At 51.4% G+C, this 17,866-nt stretch overlaps 7 protein-coding genes across 7 annotated transcripts; 4 read left to right on the top strand and 3 right to left on the bottom strand.

The window, feature by feature from the left end:
- Positions 1 to 168: 168 nt before the first annotated feature.
- SNOG_09642 (hypothetical protein) lies at positions 169 to 1,085 on the bottom strand. Its single transcript, XM_001799879.1, has 3 exons — positions 1,007 to 1,085; positions 808 to 887; positions 169 to 759 (listed from the first exon to the last, which is right to left on the bottom strand). The coding sequence occupies exons 1-3, from the start codon at positions 1,017 to 1,019 to the stop codon at positions 646 to 648; spliced, it is 207 nt and encodes a 68-aa protein (XP_001799931.1). The 5' UTR covers positions 1,020 to 1,085; the 3' UTR covers positions 169 to 645.
- A 1,530-nt stretch (positions 1,086 to 2,615) lies between these two features.
- On the top strand, positions 2,616 to 4,995 carry SNOG_09641 (hypothetical protein; the record flags this gene model as incomplete). Its single annotated transcript, XM_001799878.1, has 3 exons — positions 2,616 to 2,693; positions 3,028 to 4,151; positions 4,200 to 4,995. 3 exons carry the CDS (start codon positions 2,616 to 2,618, stop codon positions 4,630 to 4,632), a joined length of 1,635 nt encoding a protein of 544 aa, XP_001799930.1. The 3' UTR covers positions 4,633 to 4,995.
- Positions 4,996 to 5,515: 520 nt separating this feature from the next.
- On the top strand, positions 5,516 to 6,850 carry SNOG_09640 (hypothetical protein; the record flags this gene model as incomplete). Its single annotated transcript, XM_001799877.1, has 1 exon — positions 5,516 to 6,850. One exon carries the CDS (start codon positions 5,516 to 5,518, stop codon positions 6,848 to 6,850), a length of 1,335 nt encoding a protein of 444 aa, XP_001799929.1.
- Positions 6,851 to 7,653: 803 nt separating this feature from the next.
- Positions 7,654 to 10,031, top strand: SNOG_09639 (hypothetical protein; the record flags this gene model as incomplete). The annotated part of the gene is made up of 3 exons (XM_001799876.1): positions 7,654 to 7,716; positions 7,783 to 9,945; positions 9,996 to 10,031. 3 exons carry the CDS (start codon positions 7,654 to 7,656, stop codon positions 10,029 to 10,031), a joined length of 2,262 nt encoding a protein of 753 aa, XP_001799928.1.
- A 1,443-nt stretch (positions 10,032 to 11,474) lies between these two features.
- SNOG_09638 (hypothetical protein) lies at positions 11,475 to 12,854 on the top strand (the record flags this gene model as incomplete). Its single annotated transcript, XM_001799875.1, has 1 exon — positions 11,475 to 12,854. The coding sequence occupies one exon, from the start codon at positions 11,475 to 11,477 to the stop codon at positions 12,852 to 12,854; it is 1,380 nt and encodes a 459-aa protein (XP_001799927.1).
- On the bottom strand, positions 12,394 to 13,373 carry SNOG_09637 (hypothetical protein). Its single transcript, XM_001799874.1, has 3 exons — positions 13,295 to 13,373; positions 13,002 to 13,235; positions 12,394 to 12,952 (listed from the first exon to the last, which is right to left on the bottom strand). Exons 1-3 carry the CDS (start codon positions 13,354 to 13,356, stop codon positions 12,466 to 12,468), a joined length of 783 nt encoding a protein of 260 aa, XP_001799926.1. The 5' UTR covers positions 13,357 to 13,373; the 3' UTR covers positions 12,394 to 12,465.
- A 1,088-nt stretch (positions 13,374 to 14,461) lies between these two features.
- SNOG_09636 (hypothetical protein) lies at positions 14,462 to 17,819 on the bottom strand (the record flags this gene model as incomplete). The annotated part of the gene is made up of 5 exons (XM_001799873.1): positions 14,462 to 15,097; positions 15,149 to 17,204; positions 17,257 to 17,522; positions 17,569 to 17,662; positions 17,707 to 17,819. 5 exons carry the CDS (start codon positions 17,817 to 17,819, stop codon positions 14,462 to 14,464), a joined length of 3,165 nt encoding a protein of 1,054 aa, XP_001799925.1.
- Positions 17,820 to 17,866: the final 47 nt, after the last annotated feature.

Raw genomic sequence — 17,866 nt, 5'->3', positions numbered from 1 at the left:
TAACGTTATATCTTGAGTTCGTTGTTGGAGTCTCATACGAGCAATATCAGTAGTCACGTTTCTATTCGACGGGTTTGAGCACCGCGAGACGTGATCAATGTATTCATCGCCCCAGAGCTGGACAATTTATCCCGAGGCCAGCGCAGGGGAAGTCAAACAGTAACGCAGTCGCAGAGTAAAAGTATGAGATGCCAAGTCACGTTTGTCACATATCACGTCGGAGTACTCGCACATGATTGACGTTGTTGACATGTTTCATTCATAGCCTAGATGTCCGACACATGGCCCAACCTATTCAGTCCAGCCGATCCGCCGCGTCTCCATAACTCGTAATCATTCATGTCGTGTTCCGATCTCCCTCCTAGTTTCCGGCACGCAGTCGATGCGCTTATTTGGCCTCGTCGAAAACGTAGGTAAGGTGGCAGCGTCCGCAGTACTGGCGGTTGTGCATAGCAGCCATGAAGACACCAGCACCGCACTCGGGCTGGGGGCACTCACGCCTGAGACGCTCGATCTTGCCGTCGCCGTCAACCTTGTAGTACTTGAGGACCGCGAGCTTGGTCTTCTTGCGCTTGTGCTTGATCTTCTTGGGGGTGGTGTACACCTTCTTCTTGCGCTTCTTGGCACCACCACGCAGGCGGAGCACTAGATGGAGGGTGGACTCCTTCTGGATGTTGTAGTCCGAAAGAGTGCGGCCATCCTCGAGCTGCTTGCCGGCGAAAATGAGACGCTGCTGGTCCGGGGGAATGCCCTCCTTGTCTGGGCCTGTTAGACAGCTGTCGAACCCGCGACTTCAGCGCCACATACCCTGGATCTTGCTCTTGACGTTGTCGATTGTGTCAGAAGCCTCAACTTCCAACGTAATCGTCTTCCCCGTGAGCTGTTCCCTGTCAGTATGTCTGTATCGCGAAGTGGTGAAGTGGGAGGCGACTGACGGTCTTGACTGTGGCAACGGGTTAGCTGAGTCCAGAAAATGATTGAAGGGAGAGTAGTGGGAGTAACGTACCGAAGATCTGCATGTTTGCTGCCTAGTCAACGAGTTCTCGTTGATATCCTCAGCGCTTGATGCAGGTTTGGTTGTGAGAAAGAAGAGAAAGCGCGGGTCAAAATTGGTGGTGCGCAGGCGGGGCGCACGAGCCCCCGAACACTTGGCAGATTAGTCAGCATGAGAAGAAATTTGAGTCACGTGCAAAGACACTACGCTTCGGGTTGTGGATCCTCAGCATACACAGGCTCAACTGTAAGTTTCCTTCGATGCAGTTGTTACTCCAAAACAGTTCCGATTCTTGATTCGAGAGCGCGATGCAATTCATTCGAGGCCTGGCATCGCTATCGCTACCGCTATCGCCATCGCCGTCGCACTCGGTGCGGCACTACAGAAACCAGCAAAAATAATAACTCAATCGAACATGTTTGTGACGCCAGAGTAGATGGAGGAACTCCTTGATAATTCACGCAAGAGTTATCGCCAAAGGGATCTGGCAGCCTGAAGCTATGCGCAGCATCGATGGGATTTGACTGCGACGGCAACGCCCTGTTTATGGCTTTCAGCTATGGGATAGGCTGCTACACGTTGCACTCAAGTCGCTGTCCATCGTGGTTGAAAAGATGTAGTACTTCTTTCTTACTTCGTCGACTCTACACTTTCTTGTGACTTGAAAGACACGGTCAGTTGACGAGAGAGATAGAGCTCCACTGTCAAAGCTGGAGGCTGCATCAGCTGAACGTGGATTGGCGGAATCTGCGATACTGCCTGGCATGGCGCAGTCTGTATTCCGACCTGTGGCAGAGTACGACATCAAATATATTGCAACATCGAACGTGTCCGAGGAAATCTGCCGCTCTCCACCCTGCTACTACAAGAGAACATATACACAAGGAAGTGTCTGTTTGCAGACGTTGATCGCTGAGGTCATGCTCGTGCTCAGTCTCCGAGTTACTCTCTGCTTTCCGCGCCAACAATAATGCTTCGCGAAAACCACCACAGCATCGATTCAATCGCGCAGCTACGTCAGATGTAGTTGACGCATGGTGGGCCTCTGGAAATATTTAATAATGAACAAAAATGCATCGGACATCTGTACGAATTGAGAGCGATGGTGAGCATGTGGCGTGCTGACGGCTCGTGCTAGGCGCTAAGCGAAACACCATCGGCCCCGGAAACCTGTTGCTATAGAGACCGGAGCGTCAACAACTTGCTACCGCAAATGGAATAATATCATCATACTCCACTTGAGTCTGCGTCTACCCATCTCGTGTTCGTGCAGCACATCCTCCCCACAACTCCCATCGTTACCTCTCCATCTTCCCGAGAAACACACACCACACTTTCGCTACTACATCTTCACTGCATCGGCTTCGGCTGTATATACTTACTTGAGATAGGCTACAAGGAGACTGCATCTGTACTGAGGAGATCATAAGGATACCAACCGCCCGGCGGATCGCCGCTTGCACTGCGTGAGGTATGTCAATCTCAAATGAAGATGGCACAGCTCCATCACCTCAATCTACCAGCTACTAACATGTACCTAGTTTCGGACCACCAAGGACCCCAGATTCCACAAGAGACCGATTTCCGGACTCGTCCTGCATACGTTATGCTGTCCACAAATATGCCATCCGGCATCGAACGCCGACGAACCCAGCACCGACGACAAAATTCCACACCTGCTGCTTTCGACGCACCACCAGTACGACCACTCCCTGCCAACACACCACTACGACGACACCGGCCCGGCATGAGTCTTGACCTTCGCGGGGCAACCCACGAGGCCATGCATGCCCATCACCAAGGATATTTTCCCGGAACAACCACAATCAGGACCCAACGACACACCCACCTTCAGGACAGGGTGAAAGATACGGTAAGTATTACTAACCTAGGACAAACACCCCTTACTTTCTATGCAAGTAGCGCATTCGCACAGCCAGCACCAGCCGGGCCCCCAGGACACCTTATTACGATCCCCAGTACAGATCTCTTCTCCTCCGCCACGGACTCCTAGACGGACAACCCGTGCGCAGTCTCCTCAGCAGCCTCCTATCTCCCCTTCAAAAGCTCCCACCGAGCAGCAATTGAAAGATCTCCAGGAGCACATACAGTCGGTGTATGGCTCCTGTGGGCAAGTCTTCATTAACATTCTCCCCACTCCCACAGCAACGCCTCAGAAGCAAGCACAGTCATCAAGTCACGAGTCTCTGAATGCAATCACACAGCAGAACTACAGCGACATGACTGACATCAACTTTGGGCCGACTTCAAGCGCCATGACTTTCGACTTTGAAAACCCCGATCTAGACATGGGCTACGAATCGTCCTCCTACTACACTTCGGATGCGTTGTCTCCATCCCCAAACTCGTCGCCACAACAAAAGGCGATGCACTCCTTCCTTGAGCAGATCGACGAGCTCCCGAACCAGGAGATGCTGTTCTCGCAAGCACCAACACTTCTCCCTCAAACCTCAATGTCAATGAACGGTATACCTATGCATACCGAGTCTTACCAGCAGCCGGCACTTTTCAACGACCTGGAAGTCGACGCAAGCCTCGAATACACCGGTATTGCACCAGAGGAGGTCCAGCGATACATCAGCGAACAAGACCCTATTTCAAACAAGTGGACTTGCCTCTACCAAGACTGTGGCAAGATGTTCGGCAGGAGAGAAAACATTCGTTCTCATGTACAAACACATCTTGGAGACCGGCAGTTCAAGTGCAACGGCTGCGGAAAGTGCTTCGTTCGTCAGCACGATCTGAAGCGACATGCAAAGATCCACTCCGGCAACAAGCCTTACAAGTGCCCTTGTGGTGCCGGATTTGCACGTCAAGACGCGCTCACACGCCATCGACAGCGCGGAATGTGCTGTGGTGGTTTTCCCGATGCTGTTCGCCGGCAAGCCAAGCGTGGTCGCCCAAAGAAGAACCGACCAGACATGGAAGACCGAGTAGATAAGGCGAGCAGAACCAGACAAGCACTTGCGTCAGCCTCTTCTTCCGTATCGGGTGGTTCGCCATACTCCGATATGCGTTCACCCTCTCCCCTTGACGGCTACGAGCCTGCTCACTCGCAGTCGCAGGAAGCGACTCAGCTCATGTCTGAGAACGGTAGCTTCAACGGCCCAATGAGCTCAACAGTTGACCATTTCAGGTGCGTTGTCCATTCCTGGTACACATTTGCCTTACTAACAGAACCCAGCTTCAACTCCTCAAGCCCGTTCGCAGAGGACACCCAGATCGCGTCATCGACATTCACGACTGCGACTTCTTACACCAGCGATATTGCGTCAATGAACATCCTTCAGCAACTCACACAGACCTCAAACACACCGCCAATGTCTCCCGCAGATCAACGGCCACACTCATCTGGGTCTGCGAACGGTACGAGCGTACCAATCCACTCAAGCCCTTTAAAGGGCTCGTCAACCCCCTCGCACTCGTCGATACAGTCGAACCCCTTCTCGACCCCGCCCACTTCACCACTGGGCCCCAAGGACGATCTTGACGAGCTTTTCAACACATTGCCTGACAACTCGTACTCGCAATTTGAACTGGAGATGAAGGCCTTAGGTGAGCCGAGTGGATTTGCGTCACTTGAGTCTTCGTACGAGTTCATGAACTTCGACGTGTAATTTGCTGTAGAGCTTTAATATAGGAAGACGACTGGTGTAGGATATAGAAGCGACTCACGAACATAATGAACGGCGCAATGCTTGCTTTTGGATCGGCATAAAATCTGGAACGATCTGGATATCACGACAGAATGACTTCGATTCTTGGACTGTTACTGTAGGGGCCGCGACGTGCAAGGATACACGCTCCTTTGGCAAACATCGCATTATTCTTGATATTACTGGGTCGGCGCAAGTGAAGGATTATCTGACGTGTAATGTTGGATTCGCGAGTCTAGCTGCGGCAATGCCTCGCGTAGGCGACTTTTCGCTCAAGCACGGCTATGCTCTATAGAATACATGGCACTTTTATCTCTCCACATTTCCCCTTCCGAGATTCAACTCAAACGATCTGTGATGTGCAACTAAGCAGCAGGCGCGAAGATGACGCGGGTCAGCGCGCTCAGGGATGGACGCGTCAAGTTGAATCATTAGGCTGGCGTTCAACGTCATAGACTAGATCCATAGCTCGGCTGTCATCGCTCCTTTTTCACCTGCGATCTCAAGTCACCCCAGCCTCTCTGTGCGCGATCGATATGCTTAAAGTTAGCACTTCCATATACAGAGATGCACTAGCTATGATACCCAATGGCTTCACATGCCGTCGTTGCCGCAGCGATGGTACCTGGCGATCAGATCAACATCCATATCTATGATGTCGATGTGATACTTCAGATCTGTGGGCGCAAGCCACCCGCGATTCAGACATGATGAAATTGTTTCAAGGCCTTAGTGTGTTTACTCGAGAGTGGATAAGATGGTGAATGTACCCGGCAGATTTAGATCAGTTCGGATAATTTCGCCTGAAATTTGTCATCTTCCTTGTCCAAACCGACTGTTCACCATGGCGCAAGCTAATGAAGATGATCAGACCCATGTTTTACAGTTCAATTACGATGATGAAGACGGCTGCGCGCTTACTGCTCTCGTCAACGATGTTCGCTTTCATGTCCTTGTTGCTGTAAAGGACCTCCAAAAGTCGCGCGACAAGCCTCTATACTACGAGTACTTGGACAAGCTGTACGCATGGCGCGATGCTGAGCGACGGGAAGAAGAAGAGGCTGAGAGACAGCAAATTGCTGGCAAGGAGGAGAAAAAGGGGCAGTCCAATGACAAGGACAGCGCCATCGATGTCACGACCGATGAAGACTCAGATGAGGACCAAGATTCCGTCAGTGCCGCAGTCGAACTTCGCAATTGGATACTTGCAGCTTTCTCGGATGTCATATTGGAATGGGCACCACCCAATCGCGAACCCATCGACTCGACACTGTACGAATGGTACCATGGACCAACATATTTCTACAGCCTACAGATCAAAGGAGGTAAACTAGAGCCAGAGCTCCTCGAAACAACGGACGAGCTGAATGCGCGGATCGAGGAACTAGTTCCTAGACTGAAGATGCCGAAGTATATCCAAGCGATCGACCTTCCCTGGTTCAATGCCAACGACCTCACTGTCCGATCCGAAGTCTCCCTTCCGGAGCCCGCACATCCCGGTATTGTCGTCAACCAAGAGGGCAAAGAATACTTCTTCAAGCCCGTTGTGCCCGAGCAACCCGGTCCCATAAAGCGCGAAATCAGCATCTTGCAGAAACTAGGCCAACAAGACCTCGACATCAAAATTCCTAAATTGCTCGGCTTCGTGTCCTTTGAAAACAGTAAGACTGACATTATGGGGTTCTTACTTACTCCTATCGCATCTCCACGCCCATTGACCACGTTACTCAAATCATCAGTCCCTCGCTCCCAGCGCGCAGACTGGGCGACCAAGTCCGAGAAATATGTCAATACTTTGCACGAACACAACATTATCTGGGGCGATGCGAAGGCGGACAACTTCATAGTCGATGAGCACGACGAGCTCTGGATTATCGATTTTGGAGGCAGTTTTACGGAAGGCTGGGTGGATCCGGAAAACAGCGAGACCGTGGAGGGAGACGAACAGGGTTTAGAGAAGGTGATAAGGGCTTTGGAAGATCCGGATGGTCAGACGTGTGATCCGGGAGAGACCGCTAGTAGTTTGTTTGTAACGGAACGGCCGTCGACAAAGTTTGAAGGAGAAGGGAGTAGCAAGCGGAGGAGAGAGTCTGAGGAGGACGTGGAGAAGGGCACCAAGAGAAGGAAAGCGGGTGATGATGTTACAGATGGAAGTGAGGACGAGTTCACACCCGAGTAAAGGTTGCAGGCTGATTGAGATACCCAAGAATCATTACATTTTATTATCCGTTGCAGCGCTGTTATTGTATTGCACTGGACCTACTAGTATTGTATATGAAGCGCTGTTTTTTAATGAATTAGTATATTTAGTGATACATTCAACTAGCTTCTATTACAAAATATCGTTGCCTTGGAAACTCAATTGCCTCCTGTTGTCAGATTTTTAATAGCTAGTGTCAATGTCCGCCAACTGTTCATGGTGGCTGTGGTACTTGCATAAACGAGGCAGCACGTGCGCCATTGGAAACCAAAGAATTCGACACATTTCTTAGATTTTGCATCACGATAGCAGATTGACACGCATTTGCCGTGAATCATTGTAACGGATATGGTATCAGGGATTGATCAAGATTAAGTTATGGCGCTGTGCGTCCTGACAGCAATGTGAAATTGTCACAATCTGGGGCGGTTTGACCTGAACGCGGTCCGGACCGCAATAGTACTACATGCAGTGCAGCTCGTATGCTTCGCCACTATTCGCTACACATTATTGAAAATAAGCTTAGGGCAATGATGGACTTGACTGCGCCGGACAACTCATCGCGCGTCTCCCAACCTCCTCGAAAGAGTGGATATAGTGAGCGTTGAGTGGCTCTCCAGTGGCGGGGTAGGTCCTCCTCGTAAAGACTGCAGGTAGCCTTGGACATTACTCGTTGGCCGAGCTCAGCCAGTATCATACAAGTACCTAGGTAGTCACCTCAAACTTGACTTCTACTAATTCCTTCGCCTCGCAGTTATCGTGGTTTCTCATATTTACCATCCATGTCGGCGATAAATGGGGATGTGGGCAAGCAGCAGACGCTGCTTGCAATACAGCAAGGCGTTGTAATGCAACGGCCTACAATCTCGTTCGCATCCCTCACATATTCTAGTCTTGCTAGAGCTGACTAGTTCCTTAGGCCCTACATAGTTGAGTCTGTCACTCTTCGCATCGGCCCTGCACGTAAAAGGTACTTTGTCTCCTCTAGCCTATTGCAGAATCAAGCATGGATCGAATCCTCCCGGAGTCGCATAGAATTGCCGGACATTGACGAGAACACCGGCCATATCCTGGTCCATTACCTCTACACCGGTACCTACCAAACGCTCGACAACATTGACGAGTCTGCCATGGAAGACACGCATGCCGAGTTCAAAAGAGCGTTCTCCGCATACGTCATGGCACATAAATACCAACTTGCTGGGTTGCAGCAGTTGGCGTTATATAAGATTAAATACTTCGGCGGAAATATGACCGTGTGTGACATCGTCGCTGCGATTGACGCAGACTTCTCGAGACTAACAGAGAGTGCGATCGGTTTCGAAGAGTACTTGATAGAGAAAGCCAGAAATGCGTTCGAGAAGGACCACACTGTGTTCTTAGGAGATGGATTGTTTGACCGTATCAACAGCGTCGCGCTCAGCAAGATCTTGGCGAAATGCATTATACGGTTCTATAAAGACAAAGTTACACATATGCTCCAGGTCGAAGGGTCATATAATCAGTCTTCTGAGAAGCACAAGCCCTCATCCGTTGTTGTGGTGAACGGAGAGGAGGTACTTAGGGGTGATATGATAGAAAGTCCAGGCCATGCAGAGGCGCAAGAAGACAAAGCGAATGAGCCAGTGACTATGAAGGAAACGCCTTTGCATGCTGAGCAAGCGCTGGAGATAGACGGCTGGGGCTCCTTCTTTCGTACTGGCAAGGAGAAAAAAGGGAAGAAGGGCTTGAGGCAGGACTCCAAGGATGAAGTGCCACCACCGGCTGAGGAGGATGGCTGGGGAGGCATCACTACGACGAAATCGAAAAAGAAGGGCAAGAAGGGAGCACTGATTGAGGAATCTGTCCCTGAGCCAGTGGCAGAACCAGAGCCTTCACCACCTGAACCTGAGAAGAAGGACGAGGATGACCCGTGGGCTTTCTCGTTTAGTGCTTTGTCAAAGGATAAGAAGAAAAAGAAGGGCAAGAAGGGAGCACCGATTGAGGAATATATCCCTGAGCTAGTGGCAGAACCAGAGCCTTCACCACCTAAACCTGAGAAGAAGGACGAGGATGACCCGTGGGCTTTCTCGTTTGGTGCTTCGTCAAAGGACAAGAAGAAAAAGAAGAAAGGCTCTATCGAAGAAGCAGCGCCACCACCATCTTTCGAGCCCCAGCCAGTGCCCGGCATTGAGCCGTTACAGGATGAAAGTCCACGCATACTATTCGAGCCAGAACCGGTGCTTGAACCTGAGCCAGTGCTTGCAGACGACCCATGGGGTTTTTCTTCCACTTCCAAATCCAAGAAGAAAAAGAAGAAAGGTGTATCTGAGCCGCCTGCAGAACCTGCACCTGTCGAGGAGCAGCAGGTATCGCCTGAACCTGTGCCGGCGAACGTAGAAGACCCATGGGGCTCTTGGGCTGCACCCACAATAATGTCGAAGAAAGCTGCACCCGAGCCGCCTGCGGAGCCTCAACCAGCCGCGGAGCCTGCACCTGTCGAGGAGCAACAGATATCGCCTGTACCTGAGCCAGCAAATTTAGAAGACACGTGGGGCAAGAAGAAAAAGAAGAAGAAGGGCAAGATGATGGAAGAACCACCACCGCCCCCCGAGCCAGAGGTTTTTCCAGGATTCGAGCTAGTGCAGGCAGATGTACCTTCGCCACTTCCTCCCATGCAAGAGCCATCACCTGTACCCGAGCAAACAAGCGGAGAAGACCCTTGGGGTGCAACCACATCTAATTTGCAGAAGAAAAAGAAGAAGAGTAAGGGGATGGTAGAGGAACCACACGCTGAAGGGCCTCTGTCGCCACCGCCTGAGCCAGCTTTGATCGAGGAGCGGGAGGACGTTGTAGATCCACTACCTGAGCACGTGGTTGAAAAGCATCAAGATGAGGGCTGGGGAGCTTTGAGCCACTCTCTCCCGAAGAAGGGAAAGAAAAAGAAGGGCAAGAAGGGTGAGATATCCCCTGGACCTATACCAGAGCCTGTTGTTGTTGAACCTAGCATCGTCCAAGCGCCGAACGGCAGTGAAGAACCAAGGTTAGAGGGCCAGGAGGAAGGAAAGGAGCCTCCGTCTAAGAGCGACACCGAGGTCTGTCCCAATCGTGTTGCACATCTTATCGACAGCGCTGAGTGGAAAAGTTGTATCATGTGTCGGGCTTGGCTTGGTCAAGCTAATGCCGAGTTGGTTCTAACGAGATAATAAATTCCTTCGTTCCTTCCAGTGCACAGTTCTGGTGCGTGTTGACGTTTTCATCAGCAGAATCATTGTCGTTCTGTGTCCTCGCGTACTATGACTTTGCAACTTCGAACTCTCTCTCGTTTGTGAACAAAGAGAAAGTCATGGAGTTGTGCAGAAGAGTGTTAGGTTGTAGATGTGAACACTTACACTTAATGGATATATCTGAAAGGGTTGCTTGAACTGAATTCGTTACATGGTGAGATACAGGGACTAATAATGAATGAGTCCAGGGCTGACAGTGGACCTACATGAAGAAAGGACTCGTCTCAAATTTCTGACGCACCTCGTCCTCCGCCTGCAGTGGATATGCGACGCTAAGGAGAAATGTAGACTTATGTGATCAATAAATAAGCCACCCGTTGAGAATGAGACAGACATATCTTGCGTTGACTTCGATCGGGTACTTCCATCTGCTCAAAGCGTCGAGAGGGGCCGTATATGAAGCTGGAGGTGCCTTCTTACATATCTCGAACGATAGATCGGACAGGTATCCGTTTATACAGTGATCTAACTGATGCTGCACGAGCAGCATAATGACTAGCAGTTCTGTCAGTATCTCAAGACTGTACTTTGACTATGAGGGCATTGAATGAGCGACAGTATTGGACTGATGGTATATCACAAATGCAAACACATTAACAAGTCCTCTTTATAGTGGAATGAGAATACTGTCCTTGTGGGTGACAGGATGTGCAAAGTGAGACGAAGCAATCAAATCCTGAAAGGGTGATCGCTAACCGTGTTTGGACTAGACCTCATCCCACGCCTCAGGCAACGGCGGACAGAACACCCGTCCTACATGTCTCAAACAACACATGTCTCAAAACCTCATCTGCCGGGCCAACGCATGTTCCTTGCAGTCTCGAACGCCCCAGATCAGTTCGCTCGCCCGCGACCATGACCTTGGCTATAACAGACCGCATGACTCTCCACTCTCGCGGCGGTCACGATCTCATGCGATGCATTTCAAGATTTGACGCGGCTTAATAGCGGCCACGCGTAGCTATAATGAACTACTTTCCTGATTATGCACGCGGAAGTCAGCACTGGATGCCCGTTCCTGTTTCCCTTCTTTTCGCTCTTTCTATATTCTTATCGTGATGATCATCGTTGTTGAGCAATGACACTTTTACTTTCTCTACCACATTCTTTCCTAGTATCTCTTTTCTCTTTATGTTTAATATGGAACAATGTTAGCGCGCAAATGATCGGGTCGTGGGTCGGTGACCAGCGACTCCAGGGACGACAGAATGGTCAGAATGGTCAGCCGGATACGAGCGCATTCAACATTGTCAATGGTCGTCTCTTCACACCTGGACTTGGGATAATACTTGCAGTACGCCTCTGTCAATATGTGCATCGCGCGCAAACTAACCACTATGCAGCCCCAACCCTTCACCCCCATGGGCGGCGACTTTCTTCATATCGCGCTCGACGTCGCCGGCGATGGCAAATTGCCAGTTCCACCACGTTCAACGTCCGACCCGTTGACACAGGTCTACAACTTCACACTCTTCCTCACATCCATCCCGCTGCAGAAGAACTTCACAATCTCCAACATCACGACCGCCACGCCGCCTTTTGCAGATATCATGCAGCAAGAACTCGGACAAACCGTCAAACACATCAACTTCGAATGGCCCGAGTGTTTAGTTGGCGATGGTCAAGACACCCAAGGCACCCAGCGCGGCGAATACAACATCTCCATACACCAAAACTTCAGACTCAATGGCGCGGACCGCTACAGTATTTTTAATCTACCGATCAGCGTTACGAATAGTATCAATCGCTTCCCTGGCGCTGGACAACTGAGTACGAAACCCATCCCCGGGCCGTTGAGTGCGAATGGTGGAAGGATGAACTGCGATTTGATATCCAATCCGATGATGGACTTCAACACATTAGTCAGCAGTGTGAACAATCCTCCGGGCCAACCCTTCCAGGACATCCAGATTGAGACGAGCGCCAGGAGTGATGGTGGTCAGGTTGGTGGCCCAGGACAGGGTGGAGGGAACGGAAACAATGGTGGAAGTGGCAACGGCAATGGAAATGGAGGTAACAACTTCGGGAATGGTAATGGCAATGGAGGCAACAACTTTGGGAATGGAAATGGCAATGGAAACAACTTTGGAAATGGTGGAAACAATGGTGGTAATGGGAACGGCCAAGGCCAAGGCCAAATCGCACCGAACAACGGTTCGCCGGGACAGGCAATCGGAGGCGCGGCGGAAGTGATTGGTGTCTCAATCTGGGCTATGATCATGCTATCGACCACGATAGTCTTGTTCACAGCAATAGTTTGGTCGACTGCGGCGATGCGCCAATGGAAGAAACAATTGCAAAGGAAATCGTTTCTCATGTTCGCCTCGTCTAGCTACGTCTCCAGATCCTCCACCTTCTCTCCCTCTGCTGCCCACCTTCCACATCTGTCACACCCTGTCTCGTCGCAGCTAATGCGTTTTCGCGTCCTATTACACTCTGGCCAGCCCAGAAGTATCGCCAACTCGTCACCGAGGGTGCGGTTGCGGCTGGTGCAGCCGGAGGTTCTTCAACGGTCATCGGCTCAACTACCGCCGTCTCGGCAGCCTCTTCCTCCTCGTACGCCTGCATATCTTCTTTCGAGATATACGCTGTTCGACATATCGGACATGTTGTCTTTCGCAAGACGAACCACGATACGAGACACTCGGCGTGGAAGGTGTGGGAGCACGTGCGGAGTTTCAGGATGGCGTCAGCCTCGCTGGGAGGAGGTGTGGTAGGATTCGTAGCAGCTTCATCAACGATGGATGTATCTGATGGGGCAAGGAGTGCAGCTTCCGGTGGTGCCGGTGCGTGAAGGGCCGAGAGACATATTGCGCTGTGGTGGTTGTCAGCGAGATCAATGAGAACATGACGATGCAGCGTACCATTCATGTTCAGATGTCGAAGCACTATCCGGAACGACCGGTATTTGTTCTCCCTGCTCAGTTTCGCCGTTTACTGCCTCTCTGACCTCACCCGCCACATCCGATGCATCGGCGAACTGCTTCAAGCGTTCCCTCGCCTCTGCTCTTCGGAGTGCTGGTTTTTTAACCTTCACGGCTCTCACAGGCAATGGCTGTTGTCCGCGTCGTTTCCTTTTAATGCAGAATACACAAATACTACACAAATGTTGGTGTTAGACCCGTTCCGACGATTGCGCGGGTTTGACGGGACTTACAATGGCGCAAAAACCACAACAACGAATACCGGAATCAGGAATGCAAATGCCGTCGGCGTCATGCCACTTTGCCCGACTGTATTGCTCCATTCCCTCTTCTCCAAGCTCGCGAGTGCATCGTGACTCGATATCGCCGGCATCACGTCGCGACTTGACTTTACAGTGGGGCGCTGGGTCGCGATAAGATGCGAACAAGCGGCGCAGCGGATCGGTAAAGACGGCAGTAGTATATGCGCGTTTCGCTGGGCGTTGACAGGAATTGATTTCTCAAGCTGTCGTGAGATGTCAGAAGTGGATGATGTCCGCGGCCGCGCTTCCTTCCTTACGTTCGGCTGCTGCGGTCATCCCATCATCTTTATTTCACCCCACGGCGAGTTTTCCCCGCAAATCCAGCCAGTCCATGACCGCTCCAAGCTCCTGCGCCTCCACAGCCTCGAACTCGGCGACGCGCCAGCCAATCACTGTTCGACAGCTCTCGGCACCCTTGGCTTCCGCAAACATGTCAGCGCGTTTTGACACAGCCCGGCCCAACGACTCCCTGCACGCGTAGTGTCTAGGTCTGTGAGCGCTTGTCATCACGCCATGTTAGCACACGCACTGTGGAACAGACAAAGTCAGCCGGGTGCGTTCAAAGGGCCTGGGCTGACGTAGCAGTGTGCCTCTTAGCGTGCGTTTGATTTCATTGGCGCCTAGTGATCTCGGCTCTCGGCTTGGAGAGCCAAGCGTTGGCGATGGCGGAGTGGAGCGGGGTGGGATGGGTTCGCATCGAGGAATGCATGCTTGGGCCGATACGCGTGGGGTGTTGAAGATTTTCGTGCTACTCTGATAGCGGGGTAGACAGCGAAGCTGAGCGAAGCTGGAGATGTAGATGTAGATCTATCCGGTTGGTTTGTAGATATGTGGTTTGGATCGTCATTGTGCTTGGAATGGACCAGGATTTGCTCGAGTGCGATAAGAGATGCGGAGAAAGCATACGGAGAGAATTATGTTTGATGGTATCTTGATTACTATGAAGATGAGCTACTAGAGAAGCCTTTAGATGCAGTCGTGAAGACATTAGGTATCGCAGGCAATGCACTAAAACAAACGCCTTTTGCAGCGTCGTAACAACCCCAATCGGGGCACGCTCAGAAACGCGTACTGATGATCATGAGCAGCAGTATATGCTCACACTCGCGACTTCTTCTCGTCGCTCTCGCCATCCGTACTGATGGCAGTGCTAAGGTAGCGCTCAAATACGCGCTGCTCCAGGTCAACTGAGCCGCGTCTGCCACCACCCATCTTCGCTTCGCGCCTACGGAAGAAGACACGCTTGCCAAACTTCCAGCTCTCAATACCAATGAAGAAAAGGAAAGTTGCAACGAAAACAATGCCCCACTCCCAACTGATTCCCTTGTGTCTGAAGACTGTGTCGTTGATGACAGGGATGTACAGAACCGGGAAGATGGTGACGAAACCGAACATGATGGAGAAGAACAAGAACTTGTTCCTCCATACGTCGCGTGCCCACTGTGTGAAGTACTTGGTGGAACCTGGCTGCATCATGAAGAACGAGCGGCGCATATCCAACATCTGCCACGCAAGGAACAGCGAGAACCAAGTAAGACAGGCGAATGTAGTCGCACGAGCGCGGAAAACCGTGTCACAAGTTGGGTTGTAGGACTCGTTACAGTTCTGGCCGAGGTTGCCATCACCGAAACCGAACATGACGAGGGAGAACGATGCGAGGCAGAGGGCGGCGATCCAGAGACCGTAGAAGAGCATGTCGACCATGACTTCGATTGTGAAAACACCACGCTTGAGCTATGAGGAATTAGTATTTTTTGTAGATAAAGAGATAGACATGAAACTTACACTCTGGGGAGGGCGGTCCAAAATATCTGGAGCAGCAATCTCGAAACCAAGACCCATGTCGGGCAAACTCGAGGTAATCATGATAATCCACATAACCTCGACGGGAGACACAGGGAAGACGGAGAAGCCGCTACCATCCTTGAAAGCGAGACCGATGAGCAAAACGCAGGCTTGCGCGATGTTTTGGGCGAGCAAATGAAGAATAAATTTCTGGATGTTGTCGAACATGCGGCGGCCCTCTTCGATAGCGTTGAGAATAGAGGCGAAGTTGTCGTCAGTGAGAACAATGTCGGAGGCGTCCTTGGCGACATCTGATCCAGTACCCATTCCAATACCGACGTCCGAGCGCTTGAGAGATGGGGAGTCGTTGACACCGTCACCAGTCATGGCAGCGAAAGCCTTCCGTCGGTGAAGAGCATCAATCATGCGCACCTTAGTGTTGGGCGCGCAACGAGCGATAACAAGAGGCAGCAGTGGGAGGTTGTCGATCTGGTCGTCGGAGAGTTTGTCGAATTGAGATGCAGTCATAACCATGGCGTCAGTGACTTCCTTTGCGAGAGTCTCCATGTTCGAGGGTAGAATGCCGACTTGGGCAGCGATAGCACGAGCAGTTCCAGGGTGGTCGCCGGTCAACATGTGTACTTCGATTCCGGCCTTTTGGCACTGGCGGACTGATCCAGCAGTTTCGGGGCGGGGAGGATCATACAGACCAACGAGACCACGGAAGGTCAAGCCTTGCTCCAAAGAGTTCCTGTCGAATTCCTCTCCCTTCGCGGGTGGCTCACCCTCGAAGTCCTTGCTAGCGAGTGCCAAAACACGCAGACCACCGGCGGCGAGGGCTTCCATGTTACCGAGAATCTCCTCACGGTAGTCGTCGTCCAGCTCGGTAGCACCTTCGGTCTCTCCGTTAAAAACAGAGGTGCACGAGTAAATGACACGTTCAACTGCACCCTTAGTGAAGACGTACTTTTTGGAAGTAGCAATCTCTTCAAAGATGACGGACATTTTCTTAACGTCAGAATCGAAAGGGAACTCAGCAATCTGCTTCCATTTGGGCGAGTCGCCGGTTGTGAAGTTGAGACGGTTCCAGTTGAAGCGAGAAGCAAAGACCTGGATAGCGATTTCAGTCGGGTCACCACGAGCATTCCATTGACCTTCGCTGGTTTGATGGACGTTCGCCAAGTTGGCCAAAGAAGCAACCTTGAGGTAATCTACCAGGTGTGGGTTCTCTTCAATCAATTCCTCAGATGTCTGGGTCTTCTCGTCGATGTCAGGATCAATGTGTCGTGGCTGCTTAGCGGTGAAAGAAAGGGAGCCAATCGTGGGGTTGTGAGGCTCGTCGCTTGTGCCGACCGAGTAGGTACCCTTTGCAGGAATCCAAGCCTTCTTCGCTACCATCTTGCCTTGTGTAAGCGTACCAGTCTTGTCGGAGCAAATGTCCGTGACACCACCAAGCGCCTCGAGCGACTTTAGGTTGCGAACGATGACGTGCCTCTGCACCATGCGCTTAGTTCCGGCAGCCATTGTGATGGTCAAAACGACGGTAAGCGATGCGGGAATCATGGATAGACCGGTGGCAACAGCGTAAATGATGACCTCGCGGTTGTTGGAGAAGCTGTTCGAGGCGAGGACAATAATGGCGCAGACGACGGCGACACCAAAGAGGAGGATAGCGAGACGCGCGAGCTTCTTCTGTAGTGGAGTACCGACGTTGACACCAAGGAAGTGACCTACGGCATCAGTCGCAGTCAAAGTCCAAGCCTGCGCGTAACGATGCGGCTTGGCCTTGCCGCTCTCGTTGCGCTTCACTGGGCGAACACGAGAGTCCTTCTTTCGGAGAGACATGGCGATGGAACCGATTTCAGTGTACATGCCAGTAGCGAAAACTACACCTCGGGCGCGTCCCTTAGTGACAGTCGAAGAGCTGTATGCGACGTTGAGACGATCACCAGGGCCGGTGTCTTCATCAAACACGGCCTCGCCGTCTTTGCCCACGGGGAGCGACTCGCCGGTAAGGAGGGCTTCGTCGGTTTCAAAGTTCACGGCTTCAATAATACTGCAGAATATTGTCAGAGAGAGTTTGAAAGTTCAGTTGTGGTGTTGCGTACCGGACATCAGCTGGGACGGTGTCACCCGTCTTCATTTCGACAAGGTCACCAGGAACAACCTCAATGGTTGGAATGGTGGTCGTTTTTCCATCACGGACAGCTGAAGCAGTTGGCGAGGAGAGCGATCGAAGCGAGTCCATAGTCTTTTCGGCGTTGAATTCTTGGACGAAACCAATGACAATATTGAGCAGAATGATGGCAGTTACTACACCACCTTCAATCCACGACTGGATGGCGAAACTAACCGCCATAGCAGCAATCAGAATCTTTTGAAGTTAGACGTGCATATTCGCAATTGTTCGAATGACTTACCAATGTCATTGCGTTGGCAACCTGGCGCAATAGAATCTTGGCTGGTGAGACGCCTCCATCCTCACCAAGGTCGTTGTTTCCATGCTTCTCAAGTCTTGACTTTGCTTCCGCAGTAGTAAGACCATCGTCAGGGGTTACATTTTGGTTTGCTCTACAACTTCATTGAAGGTAAGGGCGTGGGCGGGCTTGGTCAGAGGCTCGTTGGCCTGACCGGACTTGTGGCCCTCGAGAGATGGCTGCTCCTTTCCCATGGCGAATGTTTGTTCGGTCAAAGGTTAGGAGGAGTTGGGGATAACAA

This window comes from Parastagonospora nodorum, assembly GCF_000146915.1.
Source record: "Parastagonospora nodorum SN15 chromosome Unknown scaffold_15, whole genome shotgun sequence".
Lineage (NCBI taxonomy): Eukaryota > Fungi > Ascomycota > Dothideomycetes > Pleosporales > Phaeosphaeriaceae > Parastagonospora > Parastagonospora nodorum.
This window is presented reverse-complemented; position numbering and strand designations above follow the sequence as displayed.

What these genes read in the sequence shown, in the direction of transcription:
- SNOG_09642 (XM_001799879.1), bottom strand. An exon ending in CGTCAAGAGCAAGATCCAGG is followed by an intron (nt 760 to 807) that starts GTATGTGGCGCT and finishes TAACAGGCCCAG; the next exon opens with ACAAGGAGGGCATTCCCCCG.
- SNOG_09637 (XM_001799874.1), bottom strand. Translation starts at nt 13,356, where the DNA reads ATGACGCCGACGGCATTTGCATTCCTGATTCCGGTATTCGTTGTTGTG. An exon ending in GTTGTGGTTTTTGCGCCATT is followed by an intron (nt 13,236 to 13,294) that starts GTAAGTCCCGTC and finishes ACATTTGTGTAG; the next exon opens with TATTTGTGTATTCTGCATTA. An exon ending in TCGACATCTGAACATGAATG is followed by an intron (nt 12,953 to 13,001) that starts GTACGCTGCATC and finishes CAACCACCACAG; the next exon opens with CGCAATATGTCTCTCGGCCC.